General features: G+C 42.4%; 1 protein-coding gene across 4 annotated transcripts in view; it reads left to right on the top strand.

The window, feature by feature from the left end:
- Positions 1–23,293, top strand: part of ABTB3 (ankyrin repeat and BTB domain containing 3) — a 205,627-nt gene that overhangs the window by 154,937 nt on the left and 27,397 nt on the right. For all 4 annotated transcript variants that reach the window (XM_035128402.3, XM_088676730.1, XM_035128401.3 and 1 more), the window contains exons 4-7: positions 2,863–3,015; positions 15,941–16,106; positions 18,766–18,855; positions 22,949–23,050. In XM_035128402.3, coding sequence (XP_034984293.3) covers positions 2,863–3,015; positions 15,941–16,106; positions 18,766–18,855; positions 22,949–23,050 — 511 coding nt within the window. The remainder of the gene's footprint in view (positions 1–2,862; positions 3,016–15,940; positions 16,107–18,765; positions 18,856–22,948; positions 23,051–23,293) is intronic.

Here is a 23,293-nt window from a genome sequence, read left to right as displayed (position 1 = left end):
TGCAGATTTTTTAAAAAGTTATGCATAGTTTAAAGTGCCTGTGAATGCTTCCCATCGTGCCCTGGGCAGGTGCTCCAGAATCTTGAGCTTTTTTCTTTTTCTTTTTCAGTAAGTCTCTAGGCCTCCTAGAAAGAAAGTTATGGGCCAAACTGTGCAGATAACTTCTAAGTGATTTCTGTGAGGGTGGTGGGGTTACCTTGTATGTTTTTCCTGGTTTTGAGGAATTCTCCCTGCTGTTATTAGACAGCAGCAGCAGTGTTTGTGTGTATTCGTGAAATCACCATAATCAAGACCAACAGGACCTAGCTAGCTTCTCATGGTAAACATGATGATGATGATGATGATATTTGTACCCCGCCCATCTGACTGAGTTTCCCCAGCCACTCCGGGGGTACTTGTCTTTCTGATTTTGTTTTATGCCTTAACGTCTTCATGGCTACCATTTTGTGACTGGCACCTCCAGCATTCTTTCGAAATTAAAAATGTGTTTGGTAGTCCAAAAAGGATGGCAGCCCTTGGTTTGTGTGGGGGTAGGGGTGGCTATTTTTCAAACTTTGAAGATCGGCAGCATATGGAATGTTTATGAACATCCCATAGCATCACAGGAGCTCAGCCACTTGGTTGCAAAAAGAGTCCTTTCAGCAATGTAGCTTTCTGCTGCTTCTGCCTTACAGATTTAGAAAACAATGATGAGAGACAAAGAACCAAAATGAAGGCTCACCAAGGCCATCATGGTGACACTTCTTGCTAGCAATTGGTGTAATCTGCTGTTTTGCCATCCTCATCTTCCCAGTTCAGGTCATATTTGTTACAGGACCTCATCCAAAACTGCAGTTGCTTTCTATGTGGGGTAATCCCCCTTTGTCCTTACACACATTTTCCTTTGGGAAATGTTATACCAAGCAATACCTGCAAGAAGCCTAGTGAGGTCATCATTTTTGTACACATTGTGTCATAAACCTGAGCACACCTTTCCCCAGAACTCTGCATCTTTGTCTTCTGTTTGTGTATGTGGGGCAAGAGGAGCACCCTTTAGCCTAGACTACAAAGAAGATTGCCTGAGGCAACCTATGACTCTCCCCAACCTCCTGATGATGTTTTTTGTAGGGAAATGATAAATCTACACCTGGCTGGAGCAGGATGAGAAAATCCAGTTCAGCGAAATAAGTGCTCCGCTCTTCCTTTGCTGGCTCAGGAAACAAAACCTGGTCTAGTCAGTTTAAAGTGTGCAAGGGTAATTATTACGAGGGGAGGCTTGTGGGATATGGCACCCCACCAGGTTCAGAACATCTTTAATACAAAAAGGGGGGGAAACTGAATAGACCAAGAGCTGTGATAAGCTGAGAAACTAAGAATTCAAAATAAGATGGGCCTACAAGAGAATCTGAATAAAAATTGAGTCCTTCAGGGTGACTGAGGTTGGTGATTATGGCAGAATTGACAGAATGTTTTTGAACAAGCCATGGTGGGATGAATGGGAGTTCTTTGAAAGCTTTTTTTTTTATTCTGAATGGCTGCAGTGATCATATATAACTCTTGAAAATAAGAGGGAGGGAAATCTACCCTATTTTCTCCTTGTATCTATGAGGATTTTGCATTGCAACTGCTTGAAAATAAAGATGACAACAAAGGATTGCAGTGTGGAGTGGAATTGTTCCAAACCAGGATCAAATATGTCCCTTTTTATGAGATATAAATTTAAGAAATCAATAAAAAACAATAAAAACAAAATAAATAAGTTTCAAGAGCTGCAGTGGTGGGGAAATCTCATAGTTACCCCAATTCAGTTGCATTGCTACCTATAACGGGAGAGCCCATTCAGGTGTGTGCATAGTTTTGTGTACACACAGCAAGGTTTCTACTGGGTTTCCCAAAGTGCATTATTTATCCTGTATGTTCATTTCCCCAGTAGATTTTTACACAGGCATCGGATGCTCTTTTCATGATGAGGGTTGGAAGTGCTCACCTTCCTGCAAGGCACTGGGCATGTCACAATGTTGGAATTACTGTAAGAGACCCCATTACATTCCTGGATCTTCCTGCTCAAAATCAGTGGTTGTCATTCTGAAAATCATTCTCTTGATTGCAGCCTGAAAAGAAAGACATTGGGTTTTTCATGAAAACTGTAACAGGGTCCTCCTTCTTTGTCATTTAAGTGTACTTTTAATATTGGGAAGACTTAGGTTCAATCATATTTTGGACCAGGTTTGGCATTACACTAGTTTCAAAATTAAAATTTCATAATGTCATTTTTAAAGCTTCTGTTGCCTTTTTCTCAAGAAGGGGGACTGAATGGTCTTCCCTCTCGCTCTGTTTTGATCTGGGGTTGGGCAGATAGAGCTTTGGCAAAAAGGTACTTTGGCGATTTTAAAGAAATTTGGTGGCCATTTTCATTGTGATTGGGGGTCTGAAGGTTTTAATAAGACTCAGGTTGATACAGAAGCGTATACGTCTCTCCCCGCAATGTATATGTTCTAGAAAAGAGCACTGACCTATGAGCAAAGTTTGGGGACTTGTTGTCTTAGCGAAGCCAATTCAACTGTTCCATTACAGTTCCTTACAAATTCTCTGCAATAATTTTCATTGCCTCTAATATAGCTATGGATATCATTACCCTGGCTTTTAAGATGTTTTGTTCTGTGAAACCTACTTCTTTTGTTGCATCTATACTGTTCTGTTTGGATTAGAAAGGTTTTACTGTTTCACTTGTTTTTATAATTGTAAACTGTTTAACTTCTTTTTTATATAACTGTTTGATTATATTATTGTAACAATGTTGAAGGGCAGGGAAGAAATATTCTACGCAGCACACGATGTACTGCAATGGGAGGGAAAATAGCTTATTTGTCTTCTTCTTCCTAGGCCTTTCATTGTGCTGCCACCTCTGATGGAATGGATCAGAGTAGCTCTGGCTCATGCAGGGCACCGTCGCAGTTTCTCCCTGGACAGTGATGATGTACGGCAAGCAGCCAGGCTTTTGCTACCAGGAGTTGACTGTGAACCTCGGCAGTTAAAGTAAGTCTGTGCAAAAAAAAACCCCCAAAAAACAACAACCTCAATGTGATTCGTTAAAGAGATTGCTGTGGTTTAACAAGCCGAGCAAGGGTTCAGTTACATACTCTATTTGCTGATTTGCAAGTTGCTTTCTAATCTCCTCCCCCTCCTTACCATTTAGCTTTAAAAACTAAAAACAAAACTGTATTTCCTTCACATGGAGGTTGAGCCAGTTTTGGAATCTGCGAGGCTTATGTGCCTGCATGTTTAACTAGCTAGATCAAGCCCCCTAAGCCTTTCCTTTTGAATTCTGTTTGTATTTCCCCCTCTTTGCCATCAGATGCTGTTTCCGTAATGAGAGAGTGAAGTGCTCACCTAATTAGCTGGGTCTTGCTGTGTTCCTTTGCAAAATTCAGAGGTGTTATCTAAAAGGCATCTCCCCTTCTTTGCAGCAGCCATGGTTTAAATAGCATATTTTCCACTGAGAAGTACTTCCAGCTCCTGCTGTAAGATTCTGTTTTTCATGCTGAATTTCTGTTTCTGGAAAAGAGGTTGCTAAGAGGTTGCATTGCATAATTTTAAAATAGAAAAAAAGTATGCAGCGGTATTGCAGCTAGTGATTTCCAAATGCCGCTGTCAATATGTAAGTTATGCATACATTTTATATTTTTAAAGAGCTTATTGCTATTGTGCTCATGTATATGAAGGTACGAAAGTGTTGGGTTTTGATGTATCCTTCATTGTGGGAGATTTTATTTAGACTTGCTTTTTGTATGGAATGACTTATGCTTCGGCATTATGAGCCTGTAAGGCAGAAATTTGTCATCTAGTTGCTTGATAGCTTCAGAGGAGAGTGAAGCTGACAGTCCTTGGGCTATTCCTCAGAGACCAGTAGATTCAAACCCATGTGTGCTGCCTCTTCTTCTTCTTCTTCTTCTTCTTCTTCTTCTTCTTCTTCTTCTTCTTCTTCTTCTTCTTCTTCTTCTTCTTCTTCTTCTTCTTCTTCTTCTTCATTTTCAGAAGCTTCACAGTGAGTTATAAAAGACTCCCTTCTTATATGTGGAAAGGATTATATGTATATCCCTTGACACAGCAGCCGCTGTGTTGGCAGGGTCTGATGTTACTTGCTGCAATGCAAAAATAAGTCTCTGCATCTCAGATTGTTTAGAACCATAAGACACTGTGCATGGTAGTAGCTTATGGGGAAATGACATCACTGATTAATTTATCAGAAGCCCCTTATTAACAAGCCAAATTAATGAGTTGCCCCTTTTGTGTATGTTAAATCTCCAAGGAAGAGAATAGACATGTATCTGTATGCCTTCCCTTATTTTTGTAACTTTGCCCTGGTGAATGTGTTGTTGTTGCTGTTTAGCCATTTAGTCGTGTCCGACTCTTCGTGACCCCATGGACCAGAGCACGCCAGGCACTCCTGTCTCCCACAGGAGTGTGATTGTGTTAGGGACAGGTTATTGCTACCCTGCTTTTTACACACTTATGTGTATTTCACTGAGCATAATAACATACTCCTGTTTGATCAAACTGAAGGCTCATCTAGTCCAGCCTCAGGGCCAGCCCTATCATTAGGCATAGACTGAGGTGGCTGCCTCAGGTAACAGAAGGGAAGCAGGGTGTGGTGTAAGGTGTAGGGAAGCGGCCTGCCTCTGCCCCCTAAACTAGTCTGCTGCCCTCAGGAGAATACCAGTGTTAAAATAAGAATAGACTTGCAGTTCTGTCAGCTTCTTTTATGTGAAACTAGCTGGCCCTGCCATGCGTTGCTGTGGCTCATTCGTGTGATTCCTTCCATGAAGTATCCCACCCCTCCCCCCACCCCCTGGCTTATCCCTGTGATTCACCCCACCCTGTCCCAACCCATGACGTATCACACCCCCTCTTCCCCCCACCCCCGGCTCATCCCTGTGACTGGCCCCACCATGTCCTGACCTATCCTGCCCCCTCCCCCCCCACCCCCACCCAGGCGAGTCAGTACCTCCATTTGGCCTAGTCTGTAAAGGCTTTGGCCTAGTATGTAAACTGGAGCGGAGGTGCTGTTGAGAGGAAAGGTTTTATAGGTGCAGTACCAGCGTAGCCACTGCTAGAGGGCGCTGGTTTGCAACTTGGTTCTTTTCCCAGCATGCATTTTTGTCTGAGTGGTGTGTTTTGAAACACAGGGTTTTTGAGGTTTTACCTGGCACAAGTGTGACATCTGTCTTTGAAAACAGTACGGGGTCACTCTCATATTCACATGCGGCATTGTGTCAAAATTTGAACGCAATCGGTCAAGCAGTTTTGGTGAAACGTGGATACTAACAGACATGGCCAGTTTACATATATATATATATATATATATATATATATATATATATATATATATATACGGTATATATATGGGGCATTGAAATGTCTTCACATCAGTGCCTCAGGCATTGAAGTGTCTTGGGCCAGTCTTGAATCCAGCATCCTGTTTATCACACTGGCCTACCAGATGCCTCTTGTAAACCCACAAAACAGGATATGAATGCAAGAGCACTCTCCCACTGTTGTTCCCCAGCAATTGATATTGAGACTTGCTGCTTCTGAATAAGTGCTTAGGGCTAAACAAATATTCTCTGCTCCCCCCCCCCCCATGTTAAGGATTACTCAGCATTTTCTCCACTTTTGTTGCTTCAAATGTGAATTTGAGTGAATTGGGTCTTGCCTTCTCTTCCCACATCAGCTGTATCACACCCACTGGTGTGGATGGGTAGTAGGATGAACTTGCAGAAAAGTGGTAGCACCTCCAATAATGTGTAAAGTAAATTGTAGCTCCAGTAGTAGCTTGCAGTGGAAGAAAAGTACAAAGATTTATTAGCGCTAGGAGCCAGTGACAGAGCATAATCATTTTCACATAAAAACATGATAAATTTGTGTATATATATTGCCACAACATAGCCAAGAGGCCAGATTTATGTTATCAGAGAGCAAATACTTGAGGAATAGGGGCAAAGGCAATTTAAGAAGTAATAAGACCAAGTGTGTTTCAGGCCATCGCTAGAAGCATCAAAGCAAAAAATATTACAGAGATCAACTTTGAAAAACGACTCTCTCTCTCTCTCTCTCCACACACACACACACACACACACACGTGCACATGTGCACAAACACACACTTAGGGTAAATATATATTCATGTGTGTAGGCATATACCCTGTTTCCCCCTTTTTAATACATAGTCATAAAGTAAGCCATGGCAGGGTTTTTAAGCATTTGAGAAATATAAGACATACCCCCAAAATAAGCCATACTTCCGCGCCATGGAAACCAACCCCCACAGGCACCTCCACTCACAGAGTCACTCCATGCGGCCAAGAGCTCTGCTTAACAGCTGATCACGCTCCCGCCTTGCTGGCTGCATCCCCGTGCTCCGCTTGCCACCACCGCTTGGCTCACTGCTTCTTCCTTGCCTGGCCCAGCCAAGGAGCTTGGAGCACCCTGCAGTGGCGGGGGAAGCGCCTGAGCCAGTGGCCTCCGCCTGGCCTGGCCAAGGACGCCTGCTGCCCCGCTGCCCGGAACCGGTGGCTGCTGCAGTGCTGAGCACTCAAGAGAGCACAGCAGCGCCCTGAGCCAGCGCCCTGAGCCGTAAAAACCGTACCAGTAATTAAAAAATAAGACATCCCACCGAAAGTAAGCCACCCTGTGTTTTTTTGAGGAAAAAAAGTTATAAGACGGTGTCTTAAAAAGGGGGAAACACGGTATACATATATAACGTAGTATTAAACAGTATTTAACAGAATTTGCCCTTCAGGTTAGGTGTGGGCAAGACAATAAAGCTGTGGTATAAGGGGCAACAAGAACCATAGATTACCTGGAATTTTTTCTAGAAGTGCAGGATGAAAGTTAGTCCTGTCTCTGTCTGCTCAAGAGAAACATATATGCAATGCAAACTTTCTTTTGTGCCACATTTCTAGGCGCAGGTCTGCACTTTAAAGCTCCAAGTCCAATTGGTTTGTTTGTTTGTTTTTTGCCCTGAAGGACCGTTTAACCCAGCAACTTCTTTCTCACAGTGGCCCGCCAGATGGCAGAACACATGTTTGCATAAAGAAGGTTCTGTCCCCGGCATCTCCAGCTACAAAAATCAGTTGATAAGTGATGGGAAAGAACTAGTCAGAGCTGTTTTCCCTCCTTAAGAAGATCTCCCTGGACCATGAAATGCTAAATGACTATTGCCCAATAGTGAATATCCCCTTTCTGGGCAAGGTGTTTGAGTAGGTGGTGTTGGTGGCCTGGCTTCAGGCATGCTTGGAGGAAACTGATCCATTTCAGTCTGGCTTCAAGCCCGGTCATGGCACTGAAACTGCCCTGGTCATCCTGGTTGATGACATTTGTTGTGAGAAAGATGGGGTGGGAGTGTGACTCATTCTTCTCAATCACTCAATGGCTTTTGATACTGGGAGGTAGAGGTTTAGGGCACTGTGTTTCAGTGATTCCGCTCCTGCCTCCACAGCCTCAGAAGAAAGTTCAGTTGGGGCTTGCTCCCACGATTGCAGCCTTAATGTATCATTATTGTTTTGGTATTGCCAAAGAGGAGGAAGGTGCTTATGGTATTTTCAAAATAACCTGTCCACTCCCGGGCACTATGCACCTTGACTTTGTCCTTGTCCTCATCCCAAATTTTGAATAATCCTCTAATTCCAGCTACGACTGCTGCAATAATTAGGTATGGAAACACCGACCCAGCATGCGGCTGCAAACAAACTCCTTGACAAACATACAGCAGTCCCTTGGTACGGATGATTCCAGAGGATAAAGAGGATTTGAATACTTACAAGGTCATATTCAGGTTTCCTGATGGGAATCTCATCCTCTTTTGCTAACCTGGCGTCTAACACCAGTAATGAGGAATTATTGAAGTGTTGTCTCTTTTCCCCTCTAGTTCACTTCAGCTCTTAATGCTATGGGAGATACAACTTCAAACATTACAGAATGTATGATTTCCTCTCTTATTCTCTTATGATGTACGTGTCATGTTTACTCAAGGCCAAACTGGATGAGACATGAATGGGGCTCCTGAATTGGATCGGCACTGGAGGAGAGGTAGTTAGTTCACCCTCCTCGTGCCATTTCTCTGACCTGGTTTGCTCCCCCAAAACTAACTGCCCTAACGGGAAAAATGTACAGGTACCTTCATATTTCCTCCAGAAAAATAAATAGTAACTTTGGGGAAGAATCAAGGGAAATGGTGCAGGAAAAATATAAAACTCCCAGCTAGCCAACATTCACCTTTGGTCCAATTTCCCCCCTCCTATGGTTGAGCAATCAGGCCTGTGTCAAAGGGACCCTCTGCTTGCTTTTCAAATTTTCAGCCACTTCCAGGTCTGCTCTAAAGCTGTTGCAGAGATTGGATCTCTCTCACTCACTAACTAAAGTTGCATCCTTCTGGGTTTTCTGATGTACTGTGTACCTTGAGGCTGAACAACATGACTGTAGACCAACTGCAAGCTTTGCATATGCAAAGAGCCTCCTGGAACTTGGCATACTGTACATCTCAGATTTCCCACTGATTGCCTCCTACTTCCAAATAAGAAGGGAGGTGTTTGTTTAAATCACTGATTTCCTGTTTGGGATTTAAAGATCAGAGAGGAGGTATACTGTATAGGAAACCTCCTTGTACCTGTACTAGGTCAGACCATTGGTTCATCTAGCTACTGTAAGTATGGCTTGAATTTAAAGACCTGTTAGCTCCGCCCCCTCAGCTGGCCCTATTGGCCAGCCCTGAGCGCGGCAGGTAAAGGTGGAGCAGGGGGCGGATTCCGCCCCCTGCCTGCTGCGTAGAGCAGGTCCCGTCCGCAAATCCCCCCCTCTCTGAAGAGGAGGGGTCTTCTTAGCATCTCTAGTGAAACATACCTACTCAGAAGTAGGTCCTGTTGATTTCAGTGTGGCTTATTCCTGGGTGTGATTGCAGGAATCACAGGATTGCAGCCTAAATAGATGATTTAAACTACTCAGCCAGTTACAGTATTGGAAATTCTGCTCCCTGCCTGTTTCCCCCTCTCTTTGTTTTTAAAACCTACTCCTGATTCTCTTCAAAAATAAGTTTGCATTTCACAAATGAATAGCCTACAGTCATACCTTGGTTTAAGTACGCTTCGGTTTGAGTACTTTCAGTTTAAGTACTCCGCAGACCCGTCTGGAACGGATTAATCCACTTTCCATTACTTTCAATGGGAAAGTTCGCTTCAGGTTAAGTACGCTTCAAGTTAAGTACTCTGCGGACCCGTCTGGAATGGATTAATCCACTTCCCATTACTTTCAATGGGAAAGTTTACTTCAGGTTAAGTACGCTTCAGGTTAAGTACAGACTTCCGGAACCAATTGTGTACTTAAACCGAGGTGCCACTGTATATGGGTCTCTTTAAAATGAAATTCTACCCGCCAGACAAAACTTTTGTCTGATTGCAATCTCTTTTCCTGTCTCCATAGTTGGGAGCCAAGTGTTGATCTTTCTGCAAGGATCTCTCCCCCTGCCTGCCCTTGCCGCCCACTGTTGCCCAGCACTCTGCCCCTTCCATTAGTAAAAACAAAAATCTTCTCTACGTCTTTTTCATCAAGCAGGAGAGGAGGCCACTGGGGTAAATGGAATGCAAACACTGTGAGACAGATTACCTTCATGCTGAGTACCTTCAGTTGCCTTTTAGCAAGGATAGGAGAACTTGTGACTCTCCAGATGGTTGCCGTGGCTTGGTGGGCAGAATCTAGCCTGTTGGAAGTGGGCTCACCACTGCTCCCTTTGACCATTGCCAGCTGTGCTTCTGCGGAGGGGATGCTTTCAAGTTTGTCCTGTTACCTCTGGGTTGCAAAGATAGCAGGCAAAGCAGTTTGAGGCTAAGATGCAAGTGGTTTGCCTAAGACCACCCCATGAGTTCATATGTCTGAATAGTGCTCTAGTCTGAATGAAATACAGTGGTACCTCGGGTTAAGAACTTAATTCGTTCCGGAGGTCCGTTCTTAACCTGAAACTGTTCTTAACCTGAGGTACCACTTTAGCTAATGGAGCCTCCCGCTGCAGCCCTGCCGCCATGCGATTTCTGTTCCCATCCTGAAGCAAAGTTCTTAACCTGAGGTACTATTTCTAGGTTAGTGGAGTCTGTAACCTAAAGTGTCTGTAACCTGAAGCGTCTGTAACCTGAGGTACCACTGTACTGTATCTTGCTACTGGTTTGGGATTTTTCTTAATCAAAGAAGATAAATATTCAGCTGTCGATATTGTTGAGAATTAAGTGCTCCTATCTTTTTGCAAACAAGTGCCATTGTTGTTTGATCAAAGGAAATCTGTTTGATTGCTTTTGCGCTGGAATTTAAATCACAAACAAGAAGGAAGAATACATATGCTGTAAAACAACAGGGCATAAATACGGTAGGTAATCACAATCCCAGGAGAGGTAGCTGTGTTAGCCTGCTGCAGCAAAAACAACAGAGTCTTAGCTTCTTAAAGTCTTAGTCTTGTAGCTTCTTAAAGACTAACAAATGTTGCTCCAATAATTTTTTTAGTCTTCAAGCTGCTGCAAAAGTCTTTATTGTTTAATTATAGATTACTTACTTTTTTAAGTTGAAATGAATGGAGATTCTGCTGTTATCCATGCAACCTGAACAATTTAAGAGCGTGCTGGCATGGGAGCATGTGTTGATAGAATAACTGTCTTTTACATCAATATAGATCAACTCAAACCAGACACAAAATTATGAACCAATCCCATAAATACACAAACTGAATACACATTCCCTTAAATCTGTTCCGCCCATAGCTGCCAAGTTATCCCTTTTTTTAAGGGATTTTCCCTTATGCTGAATAGGCTTCCTCGCGAGAAAAGGGAAAACTTGGCAGCTATGGTTCCGCCGAACTTGACTTCCCCTTTACATCGTTTTGGTTTTATTTGGTCAAAATCTCATTTATCTGCTTTTTTCCTTTTTTACACATTATATCATCATATATAATCCTGTCTTCTAATCAAACCATATTTTAACAGTTGTAGATATTATGTCATTCCTGTAAGTGTTTTTGCCATTTTACAGTACCTTTTAAGATATTCCCAGAATTTACTCCACTCCTTGTAGGTCTTTTGATCTTTTTGTTCTCTTATCCTTCCAGTCAGCCTGGCTAATTCTATATATTCAGTCATCTTTCCTCTCCACTCTTCTACTGATGGTATTTCTGATGTTCTCCACCGAATAACTGTCTTTTTCTGAGTAATTTTTTTCACATGAGAAGCTGTGATGGGTGGCTATGTGCTTTTTCAACCTTTTCCTGGAGCTTGCTCCTTTCCAAAACCTGGAGCTGAACTCTGACAACATGGACAGATTCCCACTACATCGGTTAGGGTTTAAGGATCACTCCTCTATAGTGCACCACAATGAATCACAGGGTAGATGCCCTCATGCACATTGCTGGGATTTCCCTCACTAACGTGTTCAGTCAACTAATGGTGGCTGGGAAGGGGGATCCTTTTAGTTTGAACAGTGTGCAGATTTCCTGCAGTTATGTGAGCAATGCACATTTGATTGTTCTGCCAGATGTGCAGGGTGGTCACTAGGGTTGAGATACATTAGGCACCCACTAACTGTACTTTCTGGGGGTGTGGGGAATGGAATATGTTTTTCTTTTCACGAGCTTCTCTAGCTGGATGAAAAGGTTGCTGCCTTAGGTGTTCATTGGGCATAATTTTAAACCTAATTCCAGATGATCATGGTGATTATAACAAACTATTTTAGCTGTTTTTTTTAATGATGTGATTGTAAATTGCCTTAAAACATACCTGTAAAAGGTGATCCATTAATTAATTGCCTGATTCAAAAGAGGACAAGAGTCCTGCACCTTTTAATAGGTGCATCTCTTCTGCACAACAGTTAAAAGTGAAAGAGTCCCCTCCTCTTTTGCATCTGGTCACCATAAATGTTGCAGCACCTTTTCTCCTCTCCCCCAGGTATTCACAGATATTTAATTCTTGCTGTTCCTATGCTGTTTTTTGTTTGTTTGTTTGTTTTGGTATAATAGATTTTAAAACTGGGTTGCATTGATATCTTCAAGTTTGATTTTCAAGCTGCCCTGGAAACCTTATGGTCAGAATGCAAGATCATCACATTATTCAAATGTTGCCTTTCCATGCTCAAAGTGGCTTACAACAATACAAACCAAAATCAACAGCAATAATAAAATAAAATGCAGCAGCAGAAAAAGCACATTTCAGTAGCATACAACTTCTAGCATCAGCAAAAATAGTGTTAGAAGCATTTTAAACAAATAATTTGGATAGCGTTTTGATTCATGAGAATCTCAGCTTTCCTTAACGCAAAAAAGGCAGAACATTAGTTTCTGACAGTGTGTTTCCTTAGAACTGCATGGGTTGCGTTTCTGATCCACAGTCATATAGCTTTAGCAAAGACTAGTGTGGTGAAATCTCTGAAAGAGGCTCCCCTGTTCTGAAATACACCTGGATATTCCTTGTGACCAGCACACAACGCATGTACACCACTCATTGCCTTATCACTGGATGACTCGCACATGAACTGTCTCAGCAGAAAGGATTGTGTAGGAGGTGAGGTGTAATCTGTCTGAGCTGCTTGATTGTGGTAGCTGTTTCATACAAGAACATCATCCATTGATAAAAGTCATTAGCTGATGTGCTAATGGATGATTTCAACATACCCATATCTTTCTCCCTGAATCACACAACTTCTTGCAACACCAATAAAATATTGCAAAAAAAGGGGGGGAGGAGATGGGAAATGAGGCATATAAATGTTGAGCACACCTCTTGGAACAGACCATAGCTCAGTATGAAATGATGGATATGGAGAATGATGCATCAGTACATTGGCTACCTCTGAGTAGACTGAGAAACCACAAGGTCAAGTGGTGAGCTTCATGGTTCAGTGTGAATCTAAACTTACAATGTCCATTGCTCTAGTCTGAGTTAAACACTTGTCTCCCCTATAAACCACTGCCTTTCCAGTTCCATTTTCACAATTTATATGGTAAGTGGTGGAGCCTCAAACACATTTATTTTTAAAAAAATTAAAAGGAAAATGAACACTAGCTGATTATCCACCTCTTCACTTTTTCAGGCTACAAAGCCACAGAAAATAGTGGAATCAGATACACATGTATGGTAGAGGTGAAAGGGGAAATTTCACAGTTCCCTGATGCCATCTGTCTTTTCTTGTCAAGACAAATGTGGTTTGTTTGTTTTTTGTTTTTTTGCAAAGGATTGACATTATCTTTGGACACATAGTTCTAGCATGGAGCCAGTCCTGTTTTGTGGGTATGTGTGTGGCACTTCAACACCTTCAAGCAATCTCTTAGGAGCAGATCTGTAAATCTAGACTGCTGCATTTGAGTAGCTTAGCTGTATTTGCATTGGCCAACATTCTTAAGGGTCACCCGTACTGAAGTTTCAACTTCACTTGTAGAAATAGTTCTCCTTTGTGGTACCAACTTAACACGCCAGTGCTTCAACATACAGTCCTACAGGTTAACCTCCCCTAATTTTTCTTGCAGACCTTTCAATTTGTTCATCTTTTTGGCTTCTTTATTTCTTGTTGTGCCACATTGGCCTAGTACAAACACAATGGTCCCAGTCTTAGATTGTGAAAGGTGCAGGTCTGTGTGCTGCTCTTTTGTGTCACTGGAACAAATTGTCTTCTCCCCTTTAGTCACAGAAGAGAGACCTACCAAGTTCAAATCTTGGTTAGCTCAAATTTTATATTATGGTGGCCAACCATTCAGGGGGAGATAATTCACTGCAGGAAAGGAGTGCAATCTTGCAGCTCACCTTGAGTTGTATCCAAATGTGGCCTAACAATGTAAGCCTCTCCCTTTCTCCAAGCATGATCTCAGATGGCTGAAATAGGTAGGTGATAATCAGGTACCTTGGATTGCGCAAGCAAAACCATTTGCTACTATGAGAATTCAGCATTAGATACAACCCTCCACCTCTTAACTATTGAGCACAGTGAAGGGATTCGTTCCATTCCCACCTGCACTTGCCCTGTATAATAGTATAAATGCATTGCTGCATAATCAAAAATAAATTGCTTGCTTTGTACGTTCAAATCCACTTTTTCTAGTGAAAGAAGTTCTCAAACTTTGCTTTCCAGTGCAAAATTTGTCCAGAGCAAAATTGTTCAATGCTTCTTATATTCAGTGTGGGATGCAGTGCCTGTCAAAATGCTGCTTCAAAGTGATGTTGCACTGAATGGTTGTTGTTGTTGTTGTTGTTGTTGTTGTTGTTGTTTTGTTTTGTTTTGTTTTTAAACAGTGCAGCTGCTTAGCAATAAAAACAACAGCACAACACTTGGTATATAGAAAGGCAATCCTTATATTGTCAAAATTCCAAATGACTAATTGTGTAACTAGTTGGGGATAGTTATACCATAAATAGCCCAATGATTACAGTATCTCAGATCCTGTGGGCCTGATTTTCATTTTATCATTCAGAGTGAGTGGCTGATTTGTAACCAGTTGGGGGCAGTTATAAATAATGCTATATAAGCATCACCAACCCTTTATGCTCTCAGGTTCTGTGGGTTTGATTTGCATTTTCTTTATGGCAGCATAAAGAGCGCTAACTGGGCAGGAATTTAATCTGCAATTATTAATTAAGCTATCTGCAATGGAATTTAATGGAATTCTTGGAGGCCTCCTGTAATTATCCTTAGCATGTTTTAATGTCAAATCCTCATTCAGAGATGGCAACCCACAGAACTATTTTTAAAATTATTTTTTCGAATCACAGGTTTTCACCTGCACATATTGAACATGCCTAGAGTGTCATTCAAATGATCTTGTCCCCGCCCCCATAAGCAAGTGGAGAAGAGGAGAGGCAGAGTTTGTGCACCAGATGGGTGAAGAGGAGTTCCTCTTTGCTTATTGGACCAGATTGGGGGAGACCTATAATCCAATACCTGAAACAAATCAGCAATTACCAGTAAATGATAATGAGGCAGAACACTTCATTGTATGGAATATAATATAATGAATAAATTGCTATACATCAAATAGAGCTTGAATCATAGGCTTGGAAGTGATCTTGGAGATCATCCAGCCCATGAGTAGGAAACCTCAGATCCTGGGTGAGGCATAAATACAGTCCTTCAGGGATTTCTCTGTGGCCCTCAGGACTCTCCTTGGCCAAGCGCTCTCCCCAGCCACACACCTCTCCAGCTCTGCACTAAAGTGTTCTCTCCTGCTGGAATATGTCGCTGAACTGTGGGGGTGCCTCTTGCTTGCTTTGATGGGCTATGGAAATATGTTTTTGCTTGCATATAGAAACATCTGTGTTTTGTTTGGGTTCAGTGTAGCCCACTGTACAAAGACAAGAGTCAAAATAATTGTTCTGGCCACTTTTGCTTTGGCCTCATCCACCACTGACATGAGGCCCCTGGAAGGATCTCCATGAAGAAATGAGGCCCTTGGGCTAAAAAATGTTTCCCCATTGTTGAGCTTGTCCAACCTCCGCTCAGTGCAAAATGCAGCCACAGCATCCCTAACAAATGGCTAGGATGGCCAGATGAAAAGGGGGGTATGGGGTTCCTACACCTTGCTGCATAAACAACAGTCTCTGTTTGGCAAAGAATCTGCACATACACCATAAATTTAGAACACTCCCCCACTCCCTGGAATTCTGGAAACTGTAATTTACCCCTCACAGAACTTCTGTTCCCAGCACCCTTAGGAAATTCCAGTTCCCATGATTCTTTATGGGAAGTCATATGCTTTAAATGCATGGTGTGTATGCAACCGTGGTGAGGTAGGATTCATTGCATATAAGTCTTCATTGACAAATTGTCATAAAGGATGTTTGTAGCTATGATGGTCTTTATAGTTCATAGACAAAACGTGGCAGTGGTCAAATGAATGGCGGAAGTCTGCTTTCAGATTATTTCCTAACATAACTGTTTACTTCAATTTGCAGAATTGATGACTGCTTCTGTGCTTCTCGGAAGCTGGATGCAGTAGCCACAGAAGCCAAATTCAAGCAGGACCTTGGGTTCCGAATGTTGACCTGTGGCCGTACAGATCTGGTCAAACAGGCCATATCTTTGTTGGGGCCTGATGGAATTAACAGCATGAGTGATCAGGTAAAAAGAAAGAAAGAAACTTACTGATTTTTTTTGAAACAATGGGTTGACAATTTGAAATTGTAAAATTGGTTTTAATTTATATATATATATAGACTATTGAAGAAAATATGCATGGGATTCTTCTCAAAGAATAACCCATCAGAGTTCCACACACACTTTTCTCTTTCTTAGAGTCTGGTTAAACCTTTGTCTGAGATGCAATTTGGAATGTGGACTGTGGAATATGGACTGGGTGTGTACTCCCATGTGTGGGGTGAAATAACATCTCTCTTCCACATCCACCTATTCTCTTGGCTTTCCTCAAGTTAAGAATGTGGTTGTTTTCCCCCCTGTGATTCTTGTGCTGCGCATACCTATTCTTTCCTAACTGCATCTGTGTCTAATGCCATTGTGAAAGTTAACACTAATCACAGGGGATATGTGTTGATCCGCTGCAGTGGGCATTTCAGATTAATACAGATTGCAGCCAGGAAGTCTTTGTAGTGAAGGCTCAGTTAATCTAATTTTCCTCCAAACAGGGCAGCATTTCCCTAGAGCTAGCAACTTTTAACAGTGCTGTCTGGCATTTCATTTAAAATTTAGTCACTGTGTATCATGAACAATCGTACGAAAGCATCTACTCCTCCAACCATTAACAATATTGGCGGTCAGTATAAAGTGGCCGAGTCTTACCTGCCGAAAAGAAGCTCATTAAATTGCTAGAGCACGGGTGTCAAACACAAGGCCCGGGGGCCAAATCCGGCCCGCCAGACCTCGTCATGTGGCCCGCCGAGCACCCCAGCCAGCGGGACCCAGCAGTGGGACCTTGCTGCTGAAGCGCCGCACCGACAAAGCGCTGACAAACAGATGGGGCCAGGGGGGTAGAAAGGCGGCTGGAGCAGCGCTGCGTGGAGTGCCCCGAGCCACAGCAGGAGAAGGAGGAGGCAGCTTGCCGGGGCAGCGCCCGACAGCGCCGCACGGAGAGTCCCGAGCCTCTGCGACACAGCAGTGCTCTGTAGCAGTTTGAATCCTCCTCCTCCTGCCACGGCTCGGCGCCTGGAAACGGCTGCTGCTGCTGCTGCTGAAGCACAGACAAAGCACCCAGCAGCGCCGCGTGGAGGAGGAGGATTCAAAGTGCTACAGAGCACTGCTGCGTCCCAGAGGCTCGGGACTCTCCGCACGGCGCTGCCGGGCACCGATCCGGCAAGCCGCCTCCTCCTCCTCCTCTTGCCTCACCTCCTCCTCCTCCTGCCGCGGCTCAGCCTCATGAACGTGAGCTCAGCAGCGGCTCAGCCCCACGAACTTGCAACTCTGAGGCTTTACGCACTTCTCCTAAAACGGACACCCGCTGCCTCACGATGCACGGGAAATGCTTTTTGCCCCTGGGTCCCTTCGCGCTCTTTTCTGGCGCTGAATCAAGGCGGCGACCCCCCCTTCCCTTTCTTTCTTCCTCTCTCTCGTTCTTATTCTTTCTTTCCCCCTCTCCTTCCTTCCTTCTTTATCTCTGTCTTCTCTCCCTCTTTCTTTTTCTTTCCTTCTTTATTCCTTCTTTCCTACTCTTCTTTCTCTCACCTCTTTCCTTCCTCTCTCCCTTCTGCTCCCTCTTTTCTTTCTTTCTTTCTTCCTTACTTCCTTCCTTTCTTCCTTCCGTCCTTCCCAACTTTCTTCCTCTCCCTCATTCTTATTCTTTCTTTCCCTCTACTTCCTTCCTTCTTTCTCCCTTTCCATCTTCTCTCCCTCTTTCTTTTTCTTTCCTTCTTTATTCCCTTCCTTATTTCCTACTCTTCTTTCTCTCCCCTCTTTCCTTCCTTCCTCTCTGCCTCCCACTCCCTCTTTTCTTCCTTCCTTCCTTCCTTCCTCCCTCCCCCCTCCCCCCTCTCCCTCTCCCTCTCCTCAGAAACATAGGATGCTGCTTTATACTTCTGGCCCTTAAACCCTGGAACCAGGAGAGCAGCTTCAGTGAGTCAACCTCAGCCAGTCCCTTTGGTGAAGGGTGGTGGCTCACTGGCAGAACATCTGTCCTGCATGCAGAAGGACCCCAGCATCTCCAGGTACTAGTAGCTCTGCAAAGCTCCTGCATGAAACCCTAGCGAGCCTCCACCACCCAGTGCAGTTACCAAAAAATCATTTTTAATAAATTGTACAATAATTGTACATTTGAATATCTACTTGCCATTATTCTGACTATGTTTCCGCTTTCAGAGCTAGTTATTACTTACATTATTACAAAAAACAGTAATAATTGAATGCAGTGACAATAATTTATGATAATAAAGAGTGGACACATAGTCCTACAGATACAACCGGCCCTTTGAGGGTGACCAAACTGCTGATGCGGCCCCCGATGAATTTGAGTTTGACACCCCTGTGCTAGAGGAACATTTTCACAAAAGAAGGGCCCAATATTCTGATTTTTGTACAAGAGAAGTATAACACAATGGATGCATGACACTGCAGAAGACAACAGAGTTTAATGTTTATCTTGATGAAGGCAAAGCAGTGTTTACAAAAACCAAGCAAAGGATTTTTGCAGGAACTTCTTAAAATTAGTCACACTTTTATTGAAAACATCCTACACCATAAGTGGCATGCCTTCTTATGACATCTACAAATCAAGCCTTAAATTAAACCACCCCATTGGCAGCTGATCAATGTGTTGACTTTAATGTTCCCACAGGGCATGACTCCATTGATGTACGCTTGTGTGAGGGGCGATGAGGCCATGGTCCAGATGCTACTGGATGCTGGAGCAGATCTAAATGCAGAGGTGAGACTGTTTTTGTGATTAGATGTGTTTAGCTCACATTTTCATGAACATGTCAAATTTATGGAGAGCTGCAGCTATCCGAAATCAAGGATGCGAACCTTTTTGGGTCTTCCCAGAGCAACTTGGTATTGAAATAAAATCTACCTAAGAGGACTATTTTAAAAAGTTTTCTTTAGTCTCAAATCCAGATTAAATATCATAGGGCTCCCATCCTGAACCATATTCAGGAGCTTCAGACCTCTCATCCATCTGCCACATTTTCTCCTCTGCAACGTATGATACATGGATTTGGCGGGGAGGAGAGAAGCAACACCCTCTGGAGTCAGGGCTCACTGATATGAGCTGCAGTGGTCAGCTATCAACACCATCAAAGACCTAGCTCTTTCAAGGTGGCGGTAAATCTGTGTCTGTGCTCTACCACTTCCAACTGTTGTCAGGAATTGCGTAAAATGAGTGTTCTTCCTTTAAAAACAAAAACAAAACGAAAAGCCTCCACACAGCAGACTATGCATCAAAGAGAAGAGTAGCTAGGCTAGCCTTCTACCTAATGTGCTAGTTTCCTAAGTGCAGGAAAGCATTTTGTATAGAGGAATCTGATCTAAACTATCAACATAGAAGAATAGTATGTTTTATATAGCTGTCAAGAATAATAATTTCAGAATATGTTGTCTGAACATACTGGTGTACATTTGGTTCATTATTTATATTCCATTTGAAGCATGGCAGCTATCAAGTTAATTTGTCTAAATTAGCATACAAGTTTATAATATAAGAAAAAATGTGTTAAACAAACCAAGTCATTGTTTCCACAAAGATTGATATAATTATAGTACAGTGACTGAAAAATTGAGATTTGAGGCTGCAGTCTTTATACACACTTTCCAGGGAGATTGCCCTGTTGAAAGCAGTGGGACATAATTCTGAGTAGGCATGCAAAAGGATTGCATTGCAAATGAGCCGTTTTACCATCCTTACCAAAGCAGGTGCATATGAGAGACTATATAGTTGGAGCTGGAAATGTATGAAGATTAGGAAATCCTAGCAATAGCAAAAAAATAATAATGTTGGTGTAACAGTGCATCACTACTCATTATGCAATTTGCCTTTTTCAGACATGATTATTATTATTAGTTTATTTACTCTTCCTCTTCAAGGAGCCTGCAGAGGTGCAGAACATAATAAAAAATTGCCCATTTAAACACAATAGTTGAAACATCTAAACTTACAAAACTAAAAGCATAGTTAAGCATAGCATAAGAAAACCCAATATTAGCATTGCTGGAAACCTAAAGAAATTTATATCCCCAAACTCTGGACAAACAAAAATGTCTTTCATTGATGTCTAAAAGCTGAAAATTGACAGGCACACTTTTCCAGGAAATGATTTCCACCATCAGGGAGCTGTATTTTGATGGAGAGAAGCAGGATATTATTTATTTAACAGATAAACATAAACTATTTTATAGTATACTATTAAAGTAAGGCAACTGCATTTTGGAAAGTTCCAAAATATGTTAAGTCAGTTTGGTTTGTTAGCAAGTGAAATCCACTATTGTCTGGTTACTGTTTGCTGATATATGTGGTTAGTTGTTAACTTCAATTCTCAGGATGTTCTCACCCATGATGCTAAGAGGTCTTCAAGCCTGCAGTGCTTCACTTGAGTATGTTGCCAGAGTGGAATAGACAGGAGAGAACCCATTTACACATAGAATGTATTTTCTTACCACAGTCGGCTTCACCATTCATAATAGAGGTGCGGGAAATGCAAAAAGCAATTTAAAAAGCATCATTTCTGAAACTTGCCTTGGAGTCAATTTGCACAATAAAAAATGCTTGGCTGTGAGTGAAACAGTTGTCACACATTAGCAATCACAGACCTTAGTCATGCACTAATAGAATGCAAACAGCTTACCATATAGAAACAGTATTAATTGCATGTAAGCAGTTAACATGAACATGCTTTCAAATTAAAAACTATCACAGGTGGGGCCCAAGCAGGTTTGGAACGGCAACATGCTGGGAAGGGTGTGTGTGTTTTAACCCTTCAACCTCTGCACCAGGTCTGATAAAACACCTGTACCCCTCCCAAAGCTGCTATTAGTCCAGGAGTGAGCTTCCTGATGAGCTTCTCTCTCCCTACACACTATAGTCCCAATTCTGCTCTCCCTGCAGCAGCTATTTAATTTTTATAGGATGTGCACTTTTTAAAAAAATGTATTTTATTGGTTTTCAGAGGTGCACGCTAACTGTTCATACACAATTAACATCAAACTTCATTTGGTCCCAGGTTTCTATTAACACTTTCCAGAGGAGCAGCCATATTACAGCAAAAAACCAAGCTTATTGTGGCATAAACTGTTGTGGGGCAGAACCAAATTGTGAGATGTAGTAGTCAGACTTCAGCACATGCCTTTCCCCTGATTTTTATGTTTTATTTTTACATTATGCCAAGGAAGAAGAAATGTACTCCTGTTGAAGCTAAGGGATGTATATCCCTTCTGCTTTCATACAGTCTGAGCATGAGAACTGGAAATATAAAAGTACATTGCCGAGATTTTGCTGTCCTTTCAATTTCCTTGCTTACTCTCAAACGTCACAAAGTGGCCTAGCATGGGAGTGCTCAGAGCTGAAATTGAGATTCATGGACATCCTCTGTTATACATGAAACAAAAGCATGATTGGGTTGGCAACTGCTGTGGCACGCTCAGGAGCAATCAACTGCAACTATTCTCATGAATCCCAAATTCTTACTGTGTTTGGCCACTTTAGAAGCTATAGATATTGCCATAGGGATATCTATTCCCCTTGTGAAGAGAAAGTGCACCTCCAAAGGGAAACCAGTTTCTTTAAAATGATAGATGGATTTCTTTGCTGTCAAATCATCAGCGGAACAGAAAATAATGCAGGGGCCAATTCAGTGTGTGTGTGTGTGTGTGTGTGTGTGTGTACCTAATCCAAATCCACTGTAGTCAGTTAAAAGAGAACATGGTGTAATTTTAGGGCTGAAAATGGCATTTAAACATTAAATCTAAATGAGTGATTTTTCACACCATTCAGGGATCTGTTTGCACACTGGCTGCTTTCATTTGTTTCATGTTTTTTAGAAAATAACAAATTTTGCTTCAGATTTTATTATTACTAGGTATCTCACATATGAATTTGGAAACAGATTTATGGATTTATGGATGAACACAGCGATCTCTTTCTGAGAAGTGCATCAGAAAGGAACCCTAGAAATCTGGAGAGGGTTTTGGGGGCATATTTTATGGTGCTTACTAAATTATAGTGGTGTGTTGGCCCCATATTTGGGTTTCAACAATTGCCTTGTGAACTGAAAGTGCTCCATAGGACATCCTCACTGTTCCCCTTCATCTCCTTACTATAGGGGGAGCTGTGATCAAGTTGTCTTTCAGGGACGGTTGTCCGCCATTCCTGAGCTTCTCATTCAAGAATCTCCAGAAAGCTTCCACTGAAGCACATTGTTCCCTGGAATGTAATTTAAAAACCATGGATCTAGATGATAGTTATTAGATCCTCAATCACAGCTCGTAGCTAATAGACTAATAGCAATCAGGTACAATAGAAGTGGCATAGGCCTTGATTAAAGGCACAGAATAAAGTTAAGGAAGTGTGTTGATATCTGCTAAGTAACATTTTGATTAGATAAAAGGGGTGGGAATGCAGAGGGTTGTATTCAGTGGTGACTTAGCCTTGGTGGAAAGGGGTTCCATTAGCCAAAGTTGGAGAAACTGGTTTTTTGCTGACCACCCCACCTTGCCTATTTGCAGCACTCCACCCTGTATCCTATTCTGTTCCAGAAGGTCCTTAGGAACTGCTTTCAGCAGGGGGTGAACCGTAGGGTGCAAGTGGGTAGCAAAACCAGTGAGAAGAAGCACTTTTCCGCAAAGGCACCGGCACTATTGGATGCAACCCAGAAACAATAACGATCTAGAGTGCCTTTTGCATGCTTGCTTGCTTTTTCCTCTGTACCAAAGCGTGCCTGGCATTCTGACGAGCTTGTTTTGTTTAGATGTAGCCTTTTCCCTCCCCTCAAGAGCCATTTATAAAAGAAAACTCCTTTATCTGTTTATAGGTTGTCAGTACTCCTCATAAATATCCATCCGTCCACCCCGAGACCCGCCATTGGACCGCTCTGACATTTGCTGTGTTGCATGGACATATTCCTGTAGTTCAGGTATTGCTGTATTTCCCTCTGCTCCATCTCATATTTTCTTTCCCATTTGTTAGGTTTTAATTGGCATTCATCCCCATAATTGGCAGCCATTCTCATATTGGTTCCTCCTGCTTCTTCTTTGTTTGCTGTATAGATATAGAGAGATATAGATATATATAATAGCATTATTATATATAGTTATCAGTAAGTCTGCAACCCTAAGCATGTTTACTAGGGAGTAATCCCTAGTGGACACAATGGGAC

Source organism: Zootoca vivipara, chromosome 9, assembly GCF_965207765.1.
Source record: "Zootoca vivipara chromosome 9, rZooViv2.hap1.1, whole genome shotgun sequence".
Taxonomy (NCBI): Eukaryota; Metazoa; Chordata; class Lepidosauria; order Squamata; family Lacertidae; genus Zootoca; species Zootoca vivipara.
The sequence above is the reverse complement of the archived record's forward strand: the minus strand, read 5'-3'. Positions and strand labels throughout refer to the sequence as shown.